We start from the raw sequence: 22,500 nt of genomic DNA, 5'->3' as shown, positions 1-22,500 counted from the left end.
CAGTAATACTAGTTGCTATAGCACTTGTAGTTGTTTCACATTGGTAACGCGGTTCTTATAGCACTTGTAATTGTTTCACATTAGTAACGATACGTTTGTAAACATAGAATACATCTGTATATTTCACTATATAATTCTACTGCCTGTAGAAATTTGTTACTTACAAACATGTCTTTCCAAGCAAAGTATTCAATCTACCTCTAAGTTTTGCAAAATGTAGTGCTCCTAAATTTAATCAGCACCTGATTGGGTATTTTTACGTGAGAAGCATTATGACATAAAAATATTTCTCACGGTCATTATACAGTATGATCACAAACTACCATTACATAGTATCGCGCTGTCCTGTCGCGACAAAACGCTGTAACTTTGGCGGAGCAGTTTTGAGGAAAAGAGCAGTAAAGTCGCCACAGACCGGCTAATTTCCTGCTTACATCGAAATTCTCTTCGGTATATTTTCAAAAGTATTTGACTCAGCTCAATGCTGGGCCTGGTGAACATAAATATCGGTGGCGGGAAATATAAAAATGCTTATAGCGACAAAACAATGTAACTCAAGATACAGCGTTTTGTCGCAACACGGCAGCGCGTATCCACATATTCATAGATGGCTGCATTTTATTAATGTAAATCATGGCAGAGAACAACTTTGAAGTAGTGTTACTATTCTTTACTATTTATTCCTTTCCTATTTTTTTATTCTTTACTATTCAGTGTGTACAGCATCGTTTTCATAACAGAATATGATTCTCCATGTACGATGCGAAATTCTCCTCCACATTGCTGCGTGGTGGCTGTAAATACACGTTAAACAGTCCCTTAAGTTCGTCAACTGTCTCCTAACGTGTGGCAACAACCTTTTGTCTAATGAACCTTCATAATGCATTGTTGCAAGATGACGGATCAGGACTTCCAAAGTTGCAGCCAAATGGACAGAACCTATTCCAATCCATTTATCAGGAAATACTTCGTTGAGATATTCTCTAACTGCAATAACCTAGAACACTGGAACCATACACTACCGAGCAGTTCCCGGTTTTGCAGGTATGGTATAACTCCTACCAAATCTAGATTATTTTGTTCCATTTTCTCCTTAAGATTTTCTAATTTCTCTGCCCATTCCATTTACGTTCGTTCCATGTCCTTATGTTAAACTTTTGCTATTATACTAAGAGTGAGTGAAAAGTTTTGGGCCTTGAAGAAACAATAAAAAGTACAGATTTAGTAATACTTTTGTTTTTCAACATAATTCCTTTGGGCAGCAACACCCTTGCTCCAACGACGCTGCAATGCTCTTATCGCGGTATAAAAAATCCTTAGGTTGCACAGAAATCCCTCTATGACTGTCATGACGTCATTATCGCATGCAAAACTTCGTCCTGCTAGAGCCTTTTTAGATTAGGAACAAGTGGAAGTCTGAAGGGCCAGATATGGAGAATAGGGTGGATAGGAATGAGTTCAAAGACGCATTCGTGAATAGTAGCCATGGCAACTGCTGATGGTTTTACACTGGTTTTTCAAAAGGTCACTATAGTATTGTCCTGTGATGGTATGACTCCTTTGCAGGTAATCAATAAATATCACAACTTGGGAATCCCAAAAAACAGACCATCACTTTGCCGGCGCAGGGGACCACCTTTACCTTCTTTAGAGTAGGGAAGATGAGTGCTTTCATTGTATGGATTGTTGTTTTGTTTCTGGCTGGTAATGGTGTACCCAACACTCGTCCGTAGTGATGAATCGACAGAGAAAATTGTCCACATGTTCTAACAGTTTCAAATTGTTCACGGATAGGAGGTACCGAGTGCGTTTTTGTTCGTGAGTCAGAAGACGTGGGACCCATCAAGCAGAAACTTTTGATAAACCAAGCTCATTCTTCAGAATATGATCACATCGCTCCTGTGATATGCCCAGCCTATTTGCTATTTGTCGAGTTGACAATAGGCGTTCTTCCATGATCATATCAAGTGCCAGGCCAATGCTTTTCCTTGGTGATAGTTGTTGATTGACCATGTCCTGGTGGATCTGAGACGGCGACATTCCTTTTAATTGCAGATACTTGATGACTGCCTGTACTCGATTTTTCTATTTTCCCAACTTCTGCCGTCTCACTCTCTTCAAGAGCCTGAAAAGATAAAAGAAATTACTTAGAACTAAGAGGTTGGTACACATTAATATAAAAGGTTAACTATTCTAATACATATAATTATTCTATTCTAGATTATCATATTCTATGTTACGCACTAAACTTTTCAATCACTCGTCGTATGTCTTTTTTTCCCTATCGATTTTGCCCACATTGTTACTTTCTCTTTCAATAGTCCTTCACAAGACATCCCCCTTCCGGAGATCTTAAGGGGCACATTTTACCTCCGGAACTATATTTTGAGCTGCGAAAGACCATTGTACATATGTTGTGTTTCTGCTGTCAGAAAACTAGCGAAAATAGAGTGGTTGTTTCCCCTTGTCTTCCAACTTGCACTATTCCAGGGGTTAAAATTACTCTGAGCACGCCTAGAATTTATGTCCAAGTTCCCGTACCAATGAGTATGATTTCCGCCAACTTGGCTACTAGAGAATTGCTGCTTTCTTCTAGAACACTCTTCGTCTGGGTACTGCATTTAGACCAATTCGGTAGAGTAGCTTTTCTGGTAGTGAACTACCGCCGATATAGCTCTAAATTTCACTGTACCACGCAGTCCTCCCCACTCTAAACATAAGTGTCTTCGTAAAGATCGTTTTATTGGGGGGACGGATCCTGCTTATCTACAGAAGAAAAGCCCGTTGTATAAGTCAAGGAAAAACATAAGCATTTCAGGAAGTTCCATATGTAGCTCATATCCTTGGAACCATGGGGCGAGTTATAGGCGTCATGGGAGCATTGCCCCTCAATTTTTTGACAAAAAATAAAAATGCCACATATACGATAATAACAATAAAAATGCCACGGTTATTTTGAGGGTTTTCCCCTCAATCTGTCCCAGCAGACAATTCCTAACATAGCTTATGCTTGGAACCCTTCGAAAACATATGGCTTCGAAAGTGCTGGCGGAAATACGTCATGCTTGACCCATTCATTATAGGTATAATAAGCGATTATTTTTGTAATCGTGAGTAAAGGCTGCCTGTTAAAATCTGTTACTAATCGAGTGACTTGCTTTTCATTTTTCAGATTTGAGAATCGATGTATAAGTTGGCCTACCACAGTTGCCTTGCCTGGTGTTACTATCAAGTCCATTCTCTCTGTAACTATTTCCAATTGATTGTGTTCACATGTCTCGAAAGCTACATTCCATTTGGGTTGCTTCCAGGCTCTTTCATCACCCTTACCTTGCCATGAAGCCTGTCTCAATCTTTAATGGACACTTGCAATAATTTCCGATAAATGAGCTTTAATCGTGTGGTTACCAGCATGACTATTACTGGTAATATTTGGCGGCGCTTTCGTCGATATAAAGTGATTGTGTTAGTTGTTTTAGTTTTATTATTGCTTACTACATTTGTATCTCACAGAAGAGAACCACTCTTTAGGATTCACTCGACTAGAGGAAGAAGTTTTAGGAGTTTAAGTTTGCTGCAGATTGGTGTTCAGTTAACTAATAAAGAAACAACTACGTCGAACTACGAAAAAACTACTAAAAGTCTGAATGTTACTATTTTTACCAATTTAACTTGTAATAAAACTCAAAGCTGCGCTTATAGTGTGAATGCGTCCATAGATCCTGTTGCTTTGAAGACACAAGTTCCACTATGTCCGTCATTGCCATCAGATTTAAGTAAGTTCTGTTTTATTCTATGTAGCTCGTAACGTCTTGAAATAGTAAAATCGTAAAAGTTTCCTCTCAGTATCCTAGGGATGTATAATATTTCGGTCGCTGTCTGGGATCCATTCTCACAGGTTTAGAAAGCAATTGTAGAGCATAAAACAATGGTAATCAGAAAGACAATAACTTACGTTATGTTTCAATGTATGATGCTTGAAAGAACGTGTTTCACCTCATTGTTTTGAATGTTGCATAAAAATCACAGACAGGGGCCGAAACAATTAATATGCTCTGAAAGTAGACTAGATGATATTAAGATGAGGCTATTTTATTATATTTTGTACTTTGCCTATACAGTTACCTTCTGGTGCTTCTGAGGCTACTCAACCGCCATTTTATACTTTTATCTGCAGACAAGAATGGAGGTGCGGTATGTTTGTATAAGGCACTATCAGCATATGCAATTGTTTGCAGTATCGCATATTTGGAGTGTTAGTTAGTAAATAGTATGAATTGCAAGTTAAAAACAATAAATGAAACAATTTAGCCAGGGATTCACCTGGCGTAAGGCCACCATCCCTAGTACATTTACACTGAAAATGGACCATGCTTAATGTAGTGTGTTACATTTGTGATGTTGCTCATTAATTATCATCAAAAATAATATTGTACAACGATGTTAAAGTAATTAATTCCCAGAAGCTCTTTATTATACCCGATAAATGATATCAGTAAATTACTATATGGTCGTTCATAGCAGAAGAGACTCAAGTGCTATTATCAAAGTTTTGAGAAAAAGAAGGGAAAGTGCGTAGTGTTATTCGATTTTTGTATTGCATGATGACTAAACCGACAGAAATACATTAGTAACTGAGAGAGGGTGATCAATAAATTGTTATAACACGTAACCAAGTGTACTTGTCGTGTCCGTTTCGCCTTTCCCTCCGTGTCACGTTTCCATGCACAATACAGTAATTGATGTGATAGATAAAGAAAAACGTTAAGGACCACTCTCAGTGTATCCTGAAAAAGCTCTACAGCCTTGACCTAATAGTCCTGGAGCCAATAACACTTCTTTATGCAAGATATTGCAGGGAGGAAATTATTATTAGATTGGTTAATTGGATGCATAAAAATGATACAAATCTTGGGCGGACACTCTTCACCCCCCCACTTTTTCAGGAATAACGTCATTCAAAATGGCTATCTTGTAATCCTGATATGGCTTAAAGTATCCAAATGGAACATCCTAGACACCTAAAAATGAAGTAAATCTACCAGAATTCTATGTATCCTGGTCATGTGGATCAAGATTATTAATTTTGAAAGTACATTAAAATTAAAAATCACCGCCATTTTGGAAAATTGCATGCAGAATGACACACCTAGCGTCTCGACTATTAGATGACTTTAGTAACAACACTGATGTCGAAAGAGTATGTTTTTCATGTCGATAAATTCAATAAACATAGGATAACAGTAGCATTTGCTCCCTGCCATGACTTGCATGTCGAAGTGTTATTTGCTAATTAGACATAAGTGAACGTAAATGAGAGTAGTGTTTTTTTAGCAATCATATTTTTAAAAAAGAAGTTACATTTCTATTCACCCATCATAGGGATTCCTGTAGTACATTTTTATTTATTTATTTATTTATTTATTTATTTTTGCCTCTACACGCAAAAAGTTGCAGTACATTCGACACAAAATTTCAGATTTCACATTGACACTCAGATGTGAAGCACTTTAAACCTGTACATGCACCAGCAAAGTCATTTGAAAATGGAACCACGTATTAGGATGGCATACGAAAACCATTAGTAACTTCAAAACCATATTTTTCCGGGGTCAAGATTTTCATGTTTTTCTTCTGTATAGTGAATTTGCAAATATGTATGAAAGAAAGTTCGAAGAATATGTTCCTTAGCACAGGTACTTGTCGGAGGCAAGTCTTCAATACAACCTTTTTTTTTTTTACCATGAACGTATTTCGAGAGCCTAAACTCGTCTAATGACTTACAAAATATTTATTTCTTCAGTAATTACACAAGATATTCTTCAACTGGTTTCATAATAGTATCCAATTGTACCATATATGGTGATGTACCAGAACCTTTCAAAACTTGACTGGGATGCAGTTCATAGCAGCTTTTTGTTCCAAACTTACTAGTATAATCTGATCCAGAGAGAGCATGAGGTGCAAGCAGCACAGAGTACATATTAATCCGAGTGTTTCTGCTAATATATGAATCGGCACTAACCTTGTTGATTCACTGACACCAGTTCTTAACCACACTTCCTTTACTTCCATTTAGTTTAGTTTATTACAGTGAAAGAGAAAGAAGACCATAATATCAGTATCAGAAGACTATATTTTGATACTCCTGATTTGCAGAATGTTCAGTATGAACCATCATCTGAAATTCAGCTTCTTCAATGGAAGACGATCTATACTTGGATTTGCTGTCTGCAAATCATTTTTCATAGCTGTACACTTAATCAAAATTTCCTTGTCAATTCCTGAGAAGGATTTGGAGACAAGTAATTCAGAGTCATTGGCTGACTAATCAATTTACTTTTACAACTATCGCTAATAAGTTGTTGAAGAAATAACTTATTTGAAGATGATGGCCAGAATGTATCTATTTGTGCTCGTAAGCTAACATCTGAGGTTATTTTTTATAAATTCAATAACAGTACTCTTTTGCCTAGGAATACATCCAGAGTCTTTAGGAGATCACTCAAAGTAGCTGACAAACACGTGGTCGATCCTTGAAACTTGTGGTGAAATAGATAGTATGTATGTAGCATAAGTAATAGCTACATTTCCAAATGTTTTCTTTTGTCTTTTGTTACCACCTTCCTCAAACAGTTCATTGCATCAATGATAAAGCAAGTGCTGTCATCGGGTTAGCAAATAGCACCTTTGACATCTTCGTTTAGCACGGATTCCAATTCCTACATCAACCAGCTTTGCTTTGACAAGTTCATGTTCATCAAATAATGTACAAGCATCAGAAAGTTCATAGTGAAACAGCTGTTCAAGTCCATATCCTCGAAGTTGAACAATGTCAATGATCTTGTTTATTGCAGCCTTTGATTTGATGTTGGTACATTTTTGTTTTTCTTCACTGTTATTAATCACTTTCTTTTTGGACTAAATGTTGCGAATTTTGTGTGGTGTATAGTATCCCACGTGCTAGCAGCCTTCTCATCATGACGTTAACTGTAGACATATTTTATCACTTATGATGCAAATACTGAGAATTTGCTACTTGGCTTCATCAGCCACAGCAACTTGAGTGACTAAATTATGGAGTATTGCCATTACTAAAGTCCAAGGGGGCAGATCCGGGAATCGAGATGGCCATGGCTTGACAGAACTTCTGCCTATCCACCGCTGGGAGAATGTTGTATCCAGAAACTCACGAACAATGTCGCCGTAATGTGGAGGAGCGTCGTTATGTTGAAATGTGACACCTTCTGGAAATTGTAGCATTGCATACAGTTGCAACATGTCAAGATAGTTTGCCGCCAGTCTGCTCCGCAAAGAAAAATGGAGCTTTCACTTTATCATGCATCAGACCATATCACATGTTCACATTAGGTGTGTTACCTTCGTACTTAAAGTAGGCATGAAGATTTTCAGCAATCAAAGATATTCGGACGTTATGGTGATGAACATATCCACAGACATGGAATGTCGCTTCATCGCTAAATATAATCTTCTGAAAATATCGTTCATCATTGTGGATTTCATGCAGCATATCTGTTGCAAACACGGATTGTTTGAGTCTATCCACTGGTTTGATAGCTTCCAACAGCTGCATTTTGTAACCCGGAAATGTAGACGTTTCTTTGACACCTTATAAACTGTACCCTTGCGTAGATGTAATTGTCGAGCACACGCATGCACAGATTTTTTAGGGGTCTTAGGTGGCGCTCTCGTATAGCCTCTACAGATTCGTCATACCGATGGCTACCAGAACGGGCTTTGTCCAACAAACTGCCGGTATCCTTCAACTGCTTATTCCACCGAGTAATGTTATTCCTATATGATGACACTTCGTTGTACACGCAACGATATTTATTTTACGCTTTGGTCACTGATTTGAATTTAGCAAAGCATAGAACACACTGAGCTTTAACCTTTAGGACACGAAGTAACTATATTTAGTTACCTAAAAATAAGGCTTGGGATACGAAGTAACTATTTATAGATACCTTGCAGTTTGCCCACTAAATCTAATTGTTTTTTAACTTTCTGGGTATCACATATATGCACTTGCATGTGTTTTATTCAGGAGACATACTAGGCAACTGCAGAAATTGGGGCCGTATCCCAGGCTTTATTTTTTAAAAAGGCTCCGTAATTAAAAGGTTAATCTGTTCCGTCCACTGCCGTCGACTAGCGTGGGCATGGGCTGCTCCTCTGCTGCGCAGTTCGTGGTATTGCGTCATCATGTGTGTGCGCGAACACTCTCACATTATACTACGGAAATTTGGATAGTTTTCCTTTTATTTGGTGAAACTTTCTATCCTTTGTTGCTTTCTTTTGATCGGTCAAAAGTGCGTCATGACTTTACGGACACACTGTATTAATATATACAGGGTGTCTCAAAAGTCACCCGACATAGGGTAATTCTGTTATTATCAGAGCTACAACAAAATGTAAGAGGTGAAACCGTCACCAAATATGATGTTTTCATCGAAAGTGAAGAAGTGTTTAAATCGAATGAGCCGTTTGGGCTCTACACACCTTATGCTCCCAAAAGTTAAATGAAAATGCAACGGACCTGGACCCACAACATAAGTGAATGAAGTTACTGTCTTTTACGCTAACGTATCGATGGCCTATCCCCATTTCAAACATGTCCCCATTCACCATACTCTTACAAAATACTGTGAACTGGAACGATGTAAACCCTACCTGTCTATAGATGTCAATACTCAGAATGACCCTAGAGTAAATGTCGCGTACGCTAACCATAGTGACAACATTGCCGGGCCTGTTTTCTTTAGCAGCATATTCACTGCTGACAGATACAAGGCTCTTTTACAGGACAGTCTGGCCCACTATTTGGATGATTTGCCATTGAAGAAGAGAAAGTGCTTTTTCTATGAACAGGATGGGGCAGCATCCCATTTTGCTCTTTAAGTGCGCAGTGGCTTGATGTATATCTTCCTGGACGGTGTATCGGACGTAGGGTTTCTGTAGAATGGCCTGCTAGGTCCCCTGAAATGGCTCCTTGGGATTTATTTTTTTGGGGTTACTTGAAGAACCAAGTGTATGCGGACCGGCCCCATACAATAGACGACCTAAAGGGTAACATTACAAGGGAGTGCGGTGTATTAGACCTGAGATGTTCTGTGTATTTAATATGTATACTGTACGAAAATATGAAAAACAATGTTTTATAAGCACTTAGGCATAACGCTGATGCCTCGTGGCACTCCACAATGAAATTTATAAGGAGAAGCCACGAGGTATGAAGGTAATATCTCATATAGTCAGTGGCGGATTTAGCAATATACTGACTAGGTCCCGATTAATCCGTGGCTCAAGTGGGACCACTAACTCCAGGTTACTTGTGTCCTCTTTCTTGATATTCTTGCACTTTGTCGTTAAAGAATATAACAGATTGTTTAGTATTATGTCAGTTTAAAAATTGCATACAAACTATAGAAAGTGCATTGTACCCTTGTTCTGGCTAAAAAGAGTGTCACCTTCCCGCGACACGTGAAGTAAGATCTGGTGTCTGTCGCGTCGCGGGTGTGTATTGAGTATCAGCGACGCAACGACACAGCCTGTCGCGCGTCTTCGCGACATAAAGTGTCGTAGTCTGCGAAGAGCCTAACAATTAATAAGCTTGGTTTGCGGGTTTCAACAAACAATAATAATTTTAACGGGTAATCTAAACCGAATTATTAGCTTGAAAAAATATTCATTTTGAATCTAGAGTAAACTGTAAGGGAAGAGAAAAATAGTTATTTCCTGCAATGTAGTACATGCAAATATTGTCCAATAAATTGGAATACATTTAAAATTGTCTTGAAATACTAACAACCGTCACTTGCAAATGAAGGTGGAAACTGTGTTGTAAAAGTAGAACATTAAGAATAATGAAATGCAGGAATTAATGTTTGTTTCTTTTAAATTGTAGAACCTTTAAGTATTTATGGACAATGTCATCTCAAAGTTCTATCAATACGCTGTTTAAAGAAGTTCGTTTCCAATTTAAAGCTGTAAACTAAATGGCTTTGCTTGTGTTTTTGAAGTTTACATTCAGCTCGACCAACTTTTTTCTGGGTCGTTTAATTTCTTCATGTTGAATATAGTATTTGTTTAAAATGCTGAAATATATAATGATTGAATTTTTTCTCAAATAAGGTTAAAATGCTTTAACTGAAACATTTGAGCTATGATTAAATTATGTATAATACATAGATTAAGAGGCTGTATTATCTCTGCATGGTATCAATAATTGAAATATTTATGTTTTTTCCGGAAGGCCCAGGAGTGATTCCGAGACTCCCTGCTGCATATACAAGCTACCTGAGCCCACGGCGACCATTTGTATTTTCCGTCATTAATAGGAAAGGCTAGTCACTACTTTTCTATGAAATGATTTGCCAATAGTAATAAAAATGAACAGTATCTAATAATTAGAAAAGTACATACTTCAATAGGAGCCCCAGAGGCATCCTTTGGGCCTTTACATTAGTAAAAAAAATAACCTAATTTTTTCTGAGATAAAATAAAAAATGCTTAGGAAACGCAATCATAGGGTGTATTTCAAAGAAATAGTAGAATTCTAGAGCGCAGGACACGACACGAAATGCCAATTAAGAATAATGGTATTAAAAGTTGACCAGGGGCCTCCGAGGCACCCCTTGGGCCGTCTCGTGTTAAGGAATGAATATATACAATACTACAGTGCAAATGTGAAGGCGGTTTTTATTAGGTAAATTGAATTTTGTTAACTTGATACAATTACTTCGAAAACTACTCATATGACCATTTCAATTATTAAGTAACTAGCCTAACAAAGTATGTCATAGAAACACCCTGAAGTAAAACTAATTGTGTATGGTCTTGCAAAACTGTTGCCAACAAACACTTCGTACAGAACCGTAACGTACTGAGAGCACGTTTAATATTTTTCCACTTTCATTCCCCAAGTGGTTCCATATTTTGTTTCGGTTCTTGAAATTAGTTCTTTGCTTTGTGTTAGCTTGAAAACTGTTGATTAATAAAGTTTATGAGGTAGAGGCCAACTGCAGATGAAAGCTTTAAAATGAGTTTATAGTAAGCGAAGTTAAGAAGTAACGAACATATTATGGTTGAAATGGAGGGTTAAAGGATGAAGTTGTCGAATAAGTATTGGCAAGAAGCAAGCAGTAAGTATTTCATCGTGAGAGTGTAAAGAAATGAGACATTTGATTGAGATTGACGTTTCATAGATAGCTGAAATTAAGGTAAAGTGAGATTTAAAAAAAATTCCAGTCACTTTCCTTTTAATAATCAATTTTAAAGGGTGCTTAGTTGTGTGACTATAGACAAATTTTATTTTACACCTTATTATATGCTTTTAATAACTCACTCTACTAAGGATTCCTTGTGTTAAAAGCTAATCTGAACTATATGTTGTTTCAATATGGTAAATACTACACAATTTACTTACTAATTATAATCAGGTCTTACTAGTTACCTGGCTTATTCGCAAGATCAAATAATATAAAATATTAAGCTGGCACACTAAAATGAGTAGCTTCAAATTTATTATTAAACACTCGGGGTTTTGCAGCTTTTTCGATTAGTTACATAATTTGTTTGTTAACTTTTCATCTTTATTGTCTCTGCAGCATCCACTTATGTAGGAGATAATTATGGGCATAATGCCCAATATACATGTTATTTATAATGTAATAAAACAATAATCTCAACATCCCGACCCAAGCTACATTGGTCACCAAATATATAAATGTTTATTTCTCAGATATTGATCTACTCAGCCACCAAACTTAGTTACTAGATATACAGAAATAAAGTAAACTAGTTTGATCCAAACCTCTTCCTGACCGAGCTTCCATCAAATATAGCATTTATTTTCTTATACACAATAAGCTACTTCTTCTAATTCCGTTCAGATCCAACCAGAAGTCACATAATCAAGACAAGCCGAGGTTATTCCTGACGAAGTTGGGTCTCTTAACATAGTGATCTTTATTTTTTATACGATGGACTACTTACTCACAAAATTTTAATCTGTCTTTATGAAGATAATAATTCTTAGACTATTATCTTTCTGAACTGGTATATATGTGTATTTCAATATATTGTTTGTTTCGTAGATTAAAAACTGAAAACGTATGGAATATTCTTTTTCATTTCTAAACTTACAGGAAACATATGGAAGAAATCTTACTTTTTAAAAAGAATTATATGAAATACATGAACTATAGGAATCGGGTTAATAATGATTCTTCGATGTCCACATATGACATATCAACAGTCCTATATATATTGGAATAAGTTATGTTGTAAATGCATATTTTACAGATTAATTTTAACTTTAATTAAATGTGAAAATTTAAAGAAAATTAGTCTCGCGGTATTTCTGATATTAATGTTTAGTTTTCTGCTTCAGATTTCCATTACTTTGACAGAAACTAATATTTATTACTTAAAATTTCGAAAATGTTCAAACAAAATGAATTTGATTATGCAACCTTTCTTACTTGCCCCTGAAATATTATATTATGTGTTGCTTTTTTTTATTTTAACAAGACCGTACGAACATTTCCATGATTCTGAGTTTAAATAATCTCAGCTCCTCAATAGTACTAAACTTGAGAGCTTAAAATTACTTTCCCGCTTTGCAACTTTTAAACCCAGTGACAGTGTCATTTCATAGCACTATAAACTCGTTCAAGTGTGATGCTTTATGAATCTCATATATGATTCCAGATTTGTAAGTGATTGTTATATGCATACTTTATACATTTTTACTTTGTATCATTCTTCATTTAAGGTGAGGGAGGAAAGGAAAAATGTATTGTAGTTATCTTGTAATCTGCTTATTGCAGAAGGTCCAATTAAGGTCATTCAGGAAGTACCGGATATGGAGAAGATGGAAGCAATGTTTCCGATGCTGGAGCCAGGAGGCAGATATACACCGAAAAGTTGTCAAGCTCGCTACAAAGTCGCAATTATAATTCCATACCGGAATCGATCAAAGCATTTGCGAATTCTTCTTTGGAATCTGCACCCCTTTCTTCAGCGCCAGGAGGTAGCCTATGGGATGTATGTTGTGGAGCAGGCAGGTATGTCATCAAGTTTCGGAAAATGTTATATCAACCAATATTTATTTTATTTTGTCTTTATACAATTCAACCTACTCTCTAAGAGTTCACTCTTGCGTACGCCAGTTTGGAGCTTTTGAGTCAGCAATGTGTAAAAGCATAAATTGAATTATTTTCCACAGATAGCAATAAAACAAGAACGTTCACGTAATACTCAACATATCATTCAGATGATGCCACAATGACTTTTCTGATACTCACTGTCTAATTTCTTAGCTATGTTATGCATAAGTCTGGAAAGTCTTATCGGGTGGCTATGTTTTCTGTCAGACTGTCTGTCGACACATATCATAGCCATTCATTTTTACCATTTTAGAAGTTCATTTTAACTTTCGCTTTCAACATTGTCTCTATAGGGAAAATATGACATATCATATAAGATAGCGAAAATGGATGGTTTGACGGATTCAGCATGTATGAACACCACCCGTTGGTGCTAGTTTGTACTTCTAAATGCATTACGAATACTATGAAAAAAGTGACTCGTTGCAAATAAACTTAGAACAGAAAAAGCCATACAGGGGAAAAGAGGGGCTCATCAACATTTTAAATTGCTTCTCCCAAAAGAAATGTAAAATGTTGATTAGATTCTTCTTTCCGTGAACGCTTGATTTGCTAGTATCATAAACAAGTTAACAGATGTAACCTAACTTGTACAACATTTTTTTTTTTGCAGACGAAAAGTCTGGCAGGCCTTCCTGAACCAGGCTTTATTATGTACAATTTATTAAGCATGAAGCACTATTAAAATGTAGAATAAAAGGTTTTGTTTGTTGTTTGTTCTCTAAAACCATCTAGTATCAATGCCGTTGTAACTTAGTACTCTAATAACCATCTACGTAGTATCAATGCCATTATAACTTCTTTCTCTAATAATCTTCTAGTATCAGTGGCATTATAACTTTGTACTCTAACAACCATATACTATCTATGTCATTATAACTTTGATTTTTGGTAAACATCTAGTATCAATGCCATTATAACTTTGTTCTCTAATAACCATCTACTATCAATGCCATTATAACTTTATTCTCTAATAAACGTCTAGTATCAATGTCATTAAAATTTCGGTCTCTAATAACCATCTAGTATTCATGCCATTATAACTTTGTTCTCTAATAACCATCAACTGTCAACGCTATTATAACTTTGTTCTCTAATAAACATGTAGTACCAATGCCATTATAACTTCGTTCTCAAATAATCATCCAGTATCAATGCCATTATAACTTTGTTTTCAAATAATCATCCAGTTTCAATGCCATTATAACTTTGATCTCTAATAACCATCTAGTATCAATGCTATTGAAACTCCTTGCGCGTATAATGAATTATTTCACTACATACTGCTTGTGAAGACAAGCAGTAGCCACACGCGATTTTCACAATGATTGAAAACAACTGGAAATATCAAATCTGAAACAATTTAAGGAAATAAGTTGGTGAATCTTTTTCTGGGAATTCTCCGTCTTTCGAACATCTCTTTCCTTGTCCAGAGAAGAAAATGATAGTTATGACACTGAATATTATAAACATTGATTAAAATTGAAATTGAAGCCAGTTATGAAATTTGGATCTGCCACGATTCGAGCCCAGTCCTAGTGGGTGGAATTCTAAAGCAGTAATCACTAACCTTTATGTTGTACGATAGTTGTTAGCAACTTATAAATCTATCACGTAAAATTACTGGAAATAATACGGGCATATGAATAGATGTTCTTTAAGTGAGGTACTCGCAATTTTCTTTTTCAACTGAGAAACAGATTATGTAAAGTTTCTTAAAGATGGAATTATCTTGAAAAATTCCTTGAGTTGAAGCTGCCTCACAGGATACTTCCTATTTATCTAATAATACTTCCTCAGTGTAACTTCTACTTACGATTCACATAACATTTTTCAATTCCTTAAAAGTTTAGCCCACCGCAAGCTGAACTCCTCGTCCAGTTTTATGAGAACTCTTCTGAGAGGATCGGAGTGAATGATTCTAACTTGATGTTCATTATTTACAGTTTGCATCTGGTAATAAGCTCGCAATTATTTTATTCTATTTACGTCAGCTTTACTTAGATTTCACTATATTATTTTAAAATATAATTAACATCTTCTATTACTTTACTATGAATCAAGAGAATTTCCCATGTAGACAAAGCTGGAAGACTTATATAAACCAAAGAAAATATAGATTGTAATGTTGTGTACTGGTAACCTAACTACTGGCAGAAGAAAGTAGTTCCGCCATTTTCATATACTATGATAAATCAGAAACTAATACAACAGTCATTTCGCAGCATCTCAATGCATTTTAATGGTCATTATGATATCTGCTGTCATGTCAAAGGGAAACGAAATTCAGTTACTTAATTAATAGTCTGTTGTTTACACTAGCTCCTTTGGCCAAAGCGACTGACGTCTTGAAAAGTCACTCTTTTTTTTCAAAATCTTTACGTAGAGGAATCGAGAACAAACAAAGGAAGAGACGAAGAAAACAAACTCAATCCTCATCTTAGAGCATGTCATAGACATAGCTTTCTTGTTCTCCATGCGTCACACTAGGACATTTGGTCAGAATAAAAGAAAGCCTACAATTGTCTATAACAATCGTTTCTGGAATCGATTTAGATCTCAAGTAAACATATCATCATCCGTACGTCTCTACTTAAACCGGAAATGGTATACCACTACTTACGATTTCAATTTTGCTTTCGTAGAGCAAAAATGGTAAGAGAGAAAAGAGAAGTGGCTTATTGGAATCAATTTAGGATCTCAAGAATAGAAGCGAAGTTTACGTGTTTAACGCCGTTGTCATTAATTACCTCTTGCAGACTTTAATTCCCTATAATTGGTTTCAAAATATATTCATAATCTTACTTTCGCATTGAAATTCCCTAATAGAATTTTAATGTGGTACCGCGAAAGTTAGCCAAATACCTGTGCTACATTGTAAAAACTGTCCCCTACTTCGAAATTCTTATATTCTGTTAGAGCATATGCAATTAGAACAATAATATCACACCATCGTGCATTAAGATTAATGAAAAAAAATCTATCATTAACAAATTCAACGCGTTTAGTTGCTGATATTATTGGTTTCTCAATAATAATAGCAATAATTTCCCCGTAAAGGAACATAAAAGTTTTATATTTTACTGCTCTCTTTCCTTCCCACGTAATTTCCTGAACTCGTACTAGCTGGATCATGTATTTCCTTAAGTCACTTGTAACTTATTTTAGCGTGATTTTCATGTAAGGACTTCTTATATTCCATATTCGAAATTTCATGGCCATTTTACTTTGCTGAAGTCTTGCCAAGTTATCAGTCATGGCCCGAGATTTCTGAGAATGTTTCTGAAAAATTGACTTTCTTTACGGATAAAAGTAGTTGGCCTTACGCCATACCTGAAGCTAAAAGACCAGTCCCTGTTGTCTGGCTGCGACTGCTTATTGAATATATTTGCAGTTAACCTCTATATGTGTAGGCCTTCTTTAGGATCTGCAACCTGAGGACGCGCCATGCCGTTGCGATTGTATATAATGCCTCTAATATATATCTTAATAAATAGAACATGAATAAAATACTGACGGTTAACAGTGGCTGAAGTGATGCATTTTTATTCTTAATAGAATCAGAAATTCAAGATGGAACTCAATCTCAGAACACCTATCAGTATCAGTATAAATTTATTCATTTACTCAAATATTTTACGAAAAAACAATGGCTTACGACGTTTTGCGTACCATATATATTAATTTTAGTCTACCCTATTATTATTTTCTAAAGGAACTATTAAATTTTTCAGGCAATGCTTCATTTAATAAAGGAATGTTATTGAATATTGGATATAAAGAAGCATTGAAACAATTTAATTACGACTGCTTCATTTTTCATGATGTTGACCTCGTACCAGAGGACGACAGGATTCCATACACGTGCCCACAACATCCAAGACATTTATCAGTTGGTGTAGACGAAACGGGGTATCAGTGAGTATAAGTCAGGAAAGAAGAAATTACTTGTCATTAGAATAGTGTGTTAACTAACGGTAACATCGTTTAGTAAATCATTGAAATATTAAAAAAAACTTTTATTGTAGTTTTTAATGCATACAAAACTGTTGTACATGATTGTACTGAAAGTCAATATACTTTCAAGACATACAAACAAGAATTATTTTAAAGATATAGGAACTAGCAAATAGTAAACAACCTCGAAATTCTCTATAAGGATGTTTGACGTGCTAGTTGTTTTTAAATTTTATGTCCGTGAAAGTGTTAAAAGCTTGTATATAAATACTTCTCAGAAATGGTAGTAGGGTTAGAAGAGAACAAGGTAGAAGGGAAGGACTACACGCAAAGAGACAGATTACTCATCTTTCTAGAAATGATAATTTTTCACTGATTCGAACTTTCCATGTAAGTTAACCTTTTGTTATAATTGAATTTGTCTTGTGTATGAGAATATATTTACAACACTTCTGATGGAGGTCTCTTGACAGGCCTACCTACAATCAGTACACTCAAATCTTTGTTTTTCTATAAAGTAATTCTCAAATAATATTCTTGAAATGACAGACTTAAAAAGTGCACTTGATTCATATTCATTTAGAATATGTCTGCTGTAATTGAAAGCTATTGTTTTGTCGAGGATGATTTCTCTTCTAATAATAATGTATATCAATAGCTTTTAATATTTCAATGAGTTCATAAACGATGTTAACATTAGTTAACACAATAGCATTATTATTATTATTATTATTATTATTATTATTATTATTATTATTATTATTATTATTATTATTATTATTATTATTATTAGTTGTAGTAGTAGTAAGCCCTAATAGATCTAGAAAGTAAGGTAGAAAATATTTGTTTAAAGAGGTGCAAATATTCACACAAACAATATCATAACTAATAGCATCATATATAATGACACAAAATTCACTCATGTATCAAAAATGTGGATTAAGATAAATCTTAGAACACAATGTTATTTGAGACATAAGTAAATTGTTAGAACCGATATTTAACTTTTCTCTTTTACCGGTAGGGCAGGATCTCTGGTCACTAAGTAAATATTTGTATGTAGGAAGAATGATTACTGTTAGCGCTGATTTATGAGTTGAATATTGCTATCTCCCTTTGTTTCTTAAGCATAAACTTCTGCACTCAGCCGAAAGGTATGTAATGTCACACAGGTTCGATCTTCTTACTTAATCATTATAAGAACAAAATGCAGCAACGGAGCCCAAATAAACAAGTACTTCCATTAAAAGAAAGATGCGTCTAAAATATAGTTAGGAGTGTTTATTTAATGTTTTCCTTGCAAGACAAGCTAACTTAGGAATTTTAGTAGAAAAATGAAATTTTTAAGGTGCAGCATCAAAATACCTTAGCTCTAATTAATAAGTTAATTAAATATTAAATCTGATGAAAGGAAACACTTATTATTAATAAATAGCTCTCTTAAATATACAGTAAATAACTTATACGCAGTAAATATGATTAATTAGAACGTCTCTAAAATGAACACTATTCTTTATATTAACTATAATTTTGTCTATTACACATATAATAATCAAATAATATCCTTCTTCAACATTCGGACTTCTTCGGACAGTTCGGACAGTCTTCTTTATTTTAAACTTTTAGACAGAACTAACTCTTACAGGAAATGTCTCCTTAGTAACCAACATTATTATTGCATTGCTATAGTAAGAAATAAATAACAAAATTCAATAGAAATAAGTCGGAAACTACAAATCTATATTAATCATACTTTTTCTTTTCTTTTTTTCTTCCGCTCTTTCCTAAGTTATGCAAAGTTCATATTCTTAAGCACCTTTTGGCTTAGAAGTTAGGCATGTATTACATTATCGTTATATAACTGGCCCTCGAACTATGGGACTTGTTAATTTGAAAACCCTATCTATACAAATTAACAAAGTATTCTAGACCATACTATAGTAATAATGTTTAATATACTGTACACTTACTTATCGAATGGCCCTCATACATAATTAGTATGTAACTCTATTCATCACGACTCAGGAAATCACTAAAGAAATAATAAATACTTCTGACCAGAGTATATAAACTTGTTTATTAAAAACTGAATTACAGTGTAATGGCTTCGACAACTTAACGTTGTCTTCATCAGACACTAACTAAAAGAGATATCTTAGAGCATAGATATAAAAGTGGAAGTACTCCAATTCCTGGTGTGCATGGGAAGCCACCTGAGTCGTAATTCCCTGGGTGTCATCAGTCGTCCACCTGCTCTGACCTAATTACCCTACCACCCTTGTTTATCTTTTCCAGACATCTGTAACACACCTGTTGTTTATACTTGACCATTTGCCTTAAAACTTTCTCTTAATCTTCATTTGATGCCTATTAGATATAAATAACAGACTATACTACATACAACTAATTATAAATACAGCAATATATATATATATATATATATATATATATATATATATATATATATATATATATATATATAATAAACTATAAAATATAACAACATATAAAACTCTATATAACTATATATAATATTAAATATATGAATATAAATTACATATAAATATGTTCAAACTTGTTCTTTTACTTCAATTTGTTTCAATAATTTATCTCATAGATCATGTATTAACAGTCCACTTGTTCAGTTCATTAATTTGTCACTTTTCTCTTTCTTTATCCTCGTGCTTCCTTCCATTTCCTTATCATTGGTCTATTCTCCCTTTCTAGCCCCTTTACACCTTCCCAATCTATATCATGCTCCGTTTCTTTAACATGTTTGTATATGGCATTATTTTCTCTTTTAAGTCTCACATCATCCCTATGTTGTTTAATTCTCTCCTTAAGTCTTTTCCCTGTTTCCCCTATGTATATCATATCACAATCCTTACACGTCACTTTATACACTATACCTTCATCTTTCTCATATTTTCTTCGTTCTATGTTTCGCTTTCGTAATCACTTCCAAAATTCTTCTTCCTTTTTTTTGTACGTCTTCACACCACCTCTTCTAAGTAAGTTTTTTAATACTTGTCTTCTCCCCGATGCTCTCTATCCCGTACCATTTGTTCTCCTTCTCTTCCTTTCTCTTCTTTCTCCTTCCTTTTCTTCTTTCTTCTTCAATTTTGTTCTTCCTTAATTTCTCTTTGTTGTACCCGTTCTGCTCTAGTAGGTTGTGGAACTTCTCTATGTCCTCCTTATTTTTCTCTTCTTCAGTATCTATTTCTTCTATTCTTCTCCCCATCTTCCTTCTGAAGTTTCTTTTGGTGCTGTAATCCATATCACTCCTTTCGTGACAGTAAACTCCTGCCGCACATTCTTTCCTATATCATCTGGTTGTAAATCGTCAATCTCTTTCTCTCTATAGTCATGTCCAGAAAGTTTTTGTAATGTTGTTGTTCTCCAATTCCATTTCCAGTCTTATTCTTTTATCTTCATCTTCAACCTTCCTTACGAATTTTTCCAGTTGTCTCTCTGTTCCTCTCCATACCCCAAAACAGTCATCCACGTATCTGCAAAACAATATTAGGTTGTTTCCACCTTCTTCTATCACTTTCTGCTCCCATCTGTTCATCATCATTTCTGACAACAAATCTGAGAACACTTCATACAGGACACGTAAGTTTGGCCCTCCACTGTACAACACGTGTTACGGCTGCCGATCGTTTTTTGTTTTCAATGTGTCATGTGGACCTTTCTCTTCTGTTAGCAGTAACCAGTTCACCTGTCGAGCTGTGGGTGTCGCGGTGTGAAAGTGGTGCGGTAAAATGGGTGACCTGACATTTAAAGAGGCATGGTCGTTGGAGCCCATCTGGTTGGAGCTTCAGTGGCAACAGTGGCGAACATTGTAGAGGTATCGAAAGGCACTGTGTACAGTGTCACGAGGGCATACACAATTCATGGGCAAATGAAGTCTGCAAAGCACAATAGAGGTCATAAGACAACCCTGTCAGATAGGGACCGGAGGGCATTAAAACGGATGGTAGCAGCTAAAAAGACCACTGCAATTAAAATTACGTCTGAACACAATTCCGGCCTACAGAACCCGGTTTCATCGAAAACAGTGCGACGGGAACTTTATAAAATGAAAAATTCACGGCAGGGCCGCTATTGCCGAACCCCTGGTCACAGCAGTAAATGCTAAGAGACGTATCCAGTGGTGCAAGGACCACAAGGCGTGGACTGATGAGCAGTGGAAACACGTAGTTTGGTCAGATGAATCGACCTTCACCTTGTTTCCAACAACCGGGCGTGTTTGCGTATGGAGAACACCGTCGCAGGCCTATGATACAGACTATCTGCTCTCAACTGTAAAGCATGCGGGTGGTTCTGTTATAGTATGGGCAGTTATATAGTTGTTTTTTGAAGGTCCCATCATAGCCCTGCATGGAATGGTGAAAGCTAAGGCGTATGGGGGACCAGTTTCTACCCATGGCCCAAATATTGTTGAATGATGGTGATGGCATCCACCAAGATGATTTGGCACCCTGTCACGCTGCAAAACCAGTGAAATCACGGTTTGAGGAGCATGGCCAGGAGCTATCCCCTGAGTCACACAATCACCAGACATCATTGAGCCATTGTAGTCTGAGTTAGAAAGGCGTGTTCGGTCTCATTGCCCTCCACCAACATCCCTTGAGGAACTGACGCAAGTTTTGGATGAACAGTGGTATAAAATTCCACACACCACGATTTAGGAGCTGTATACGTCCATTCCACGTCGGATCCAAGCTGTTTTGGACACAAGAGAAGGACCGAAACCATACTAGGTATGATTTTCACACTTTTCAAACGTTTTAGATTTTTTGTCCGACCCTGTATTTTCTGGACCCAGATGCTGTTGCTTGGTGCGGGACGAGGATGGTTCCGTGAAGCCCAAACCGTAAATTAAGAACCAAACAACGGGATGTGAAAGATGATCCTCATGAATATGTTTTATTAGCCCTACATAATGCATATCCTGTTTGGAGTGCCCAAGACTTACATGTCTAATGTACATTTCCACTGTTTCTTTGTTATTGCTCTAAGAAAAACTTCAGAGCTAACTGATTACAGAGAACACTCCCTTTTGCTCATGTGATGATTCTAACTAGTCGAAATTGCGATTGAATTCCGGTCTGCTACTCGTGCGCTTAAAACAATGATCACCACCTTTGCACTTTACAGGCGCCTCTCACTAGGGAAACGGGTTAGCAAAAGATACGATGCATGTTTTTCAAATGTGTACGACATTGCTAATAACTCAAAAAATAAGTAAAGTAACAGAATTTAAGGTTTATTTAAAAACAAAGATATTTATTTATTTGCTACGAATTATTTCAATATACTTGAATATCTTACAACGAAGTTGTAG

The 22,500-nt window shown here is 35.7% G+C and overlaps 1 protein-coding gene across 1 annotated transcript in view; it reads left to right on the top strand.

Moving 5' to 3' along the window:
• The window catches only part of LOC145665850 (beta-1,4-N-acetylgalactosaminyltransferase bre-4-like), a 77,624-nt gene that overhangs the window by 1,530 nt on the left and 53,594 nt on the right, over nt 1-22,500 (top strand). The window contains exons 2-4 of the mRNA XM_081732964.1: nt 3,173-3,776; nt 12,855-13,091; nt 16,928-17,111. Of these exons, the coding sequence (XP_081589090.1) occupies nt 3,386-3,776; nt 12,855-13,091; nt 16,928-17,111 (812 nt within the window). The 5' untranslated portion in view covers nt 3,173-3,385. The remainder of the gene's footprint in view (nt 1-3,172; nt 3,777-12,854; nt 13,092-16,927; nt 17,112-22,500) is intronic.

This window comes from Thermobia domestica, chromosome 12, assembly GCF_964235325.1.
Source record: "Thermobia domestica chromosome 12, izTheDome1.hap1.1, whole genome shotgun sequence".
Lineage (NCBI taxonomy): Eukaryota > Metazoa > Arthropoda > Insecta > Zygentoma > Lepismatidae > Thermobia > Thermobia domestica.
This window is presented reverse-complemented; position numbering and strand designations above follow the sequence as displayed.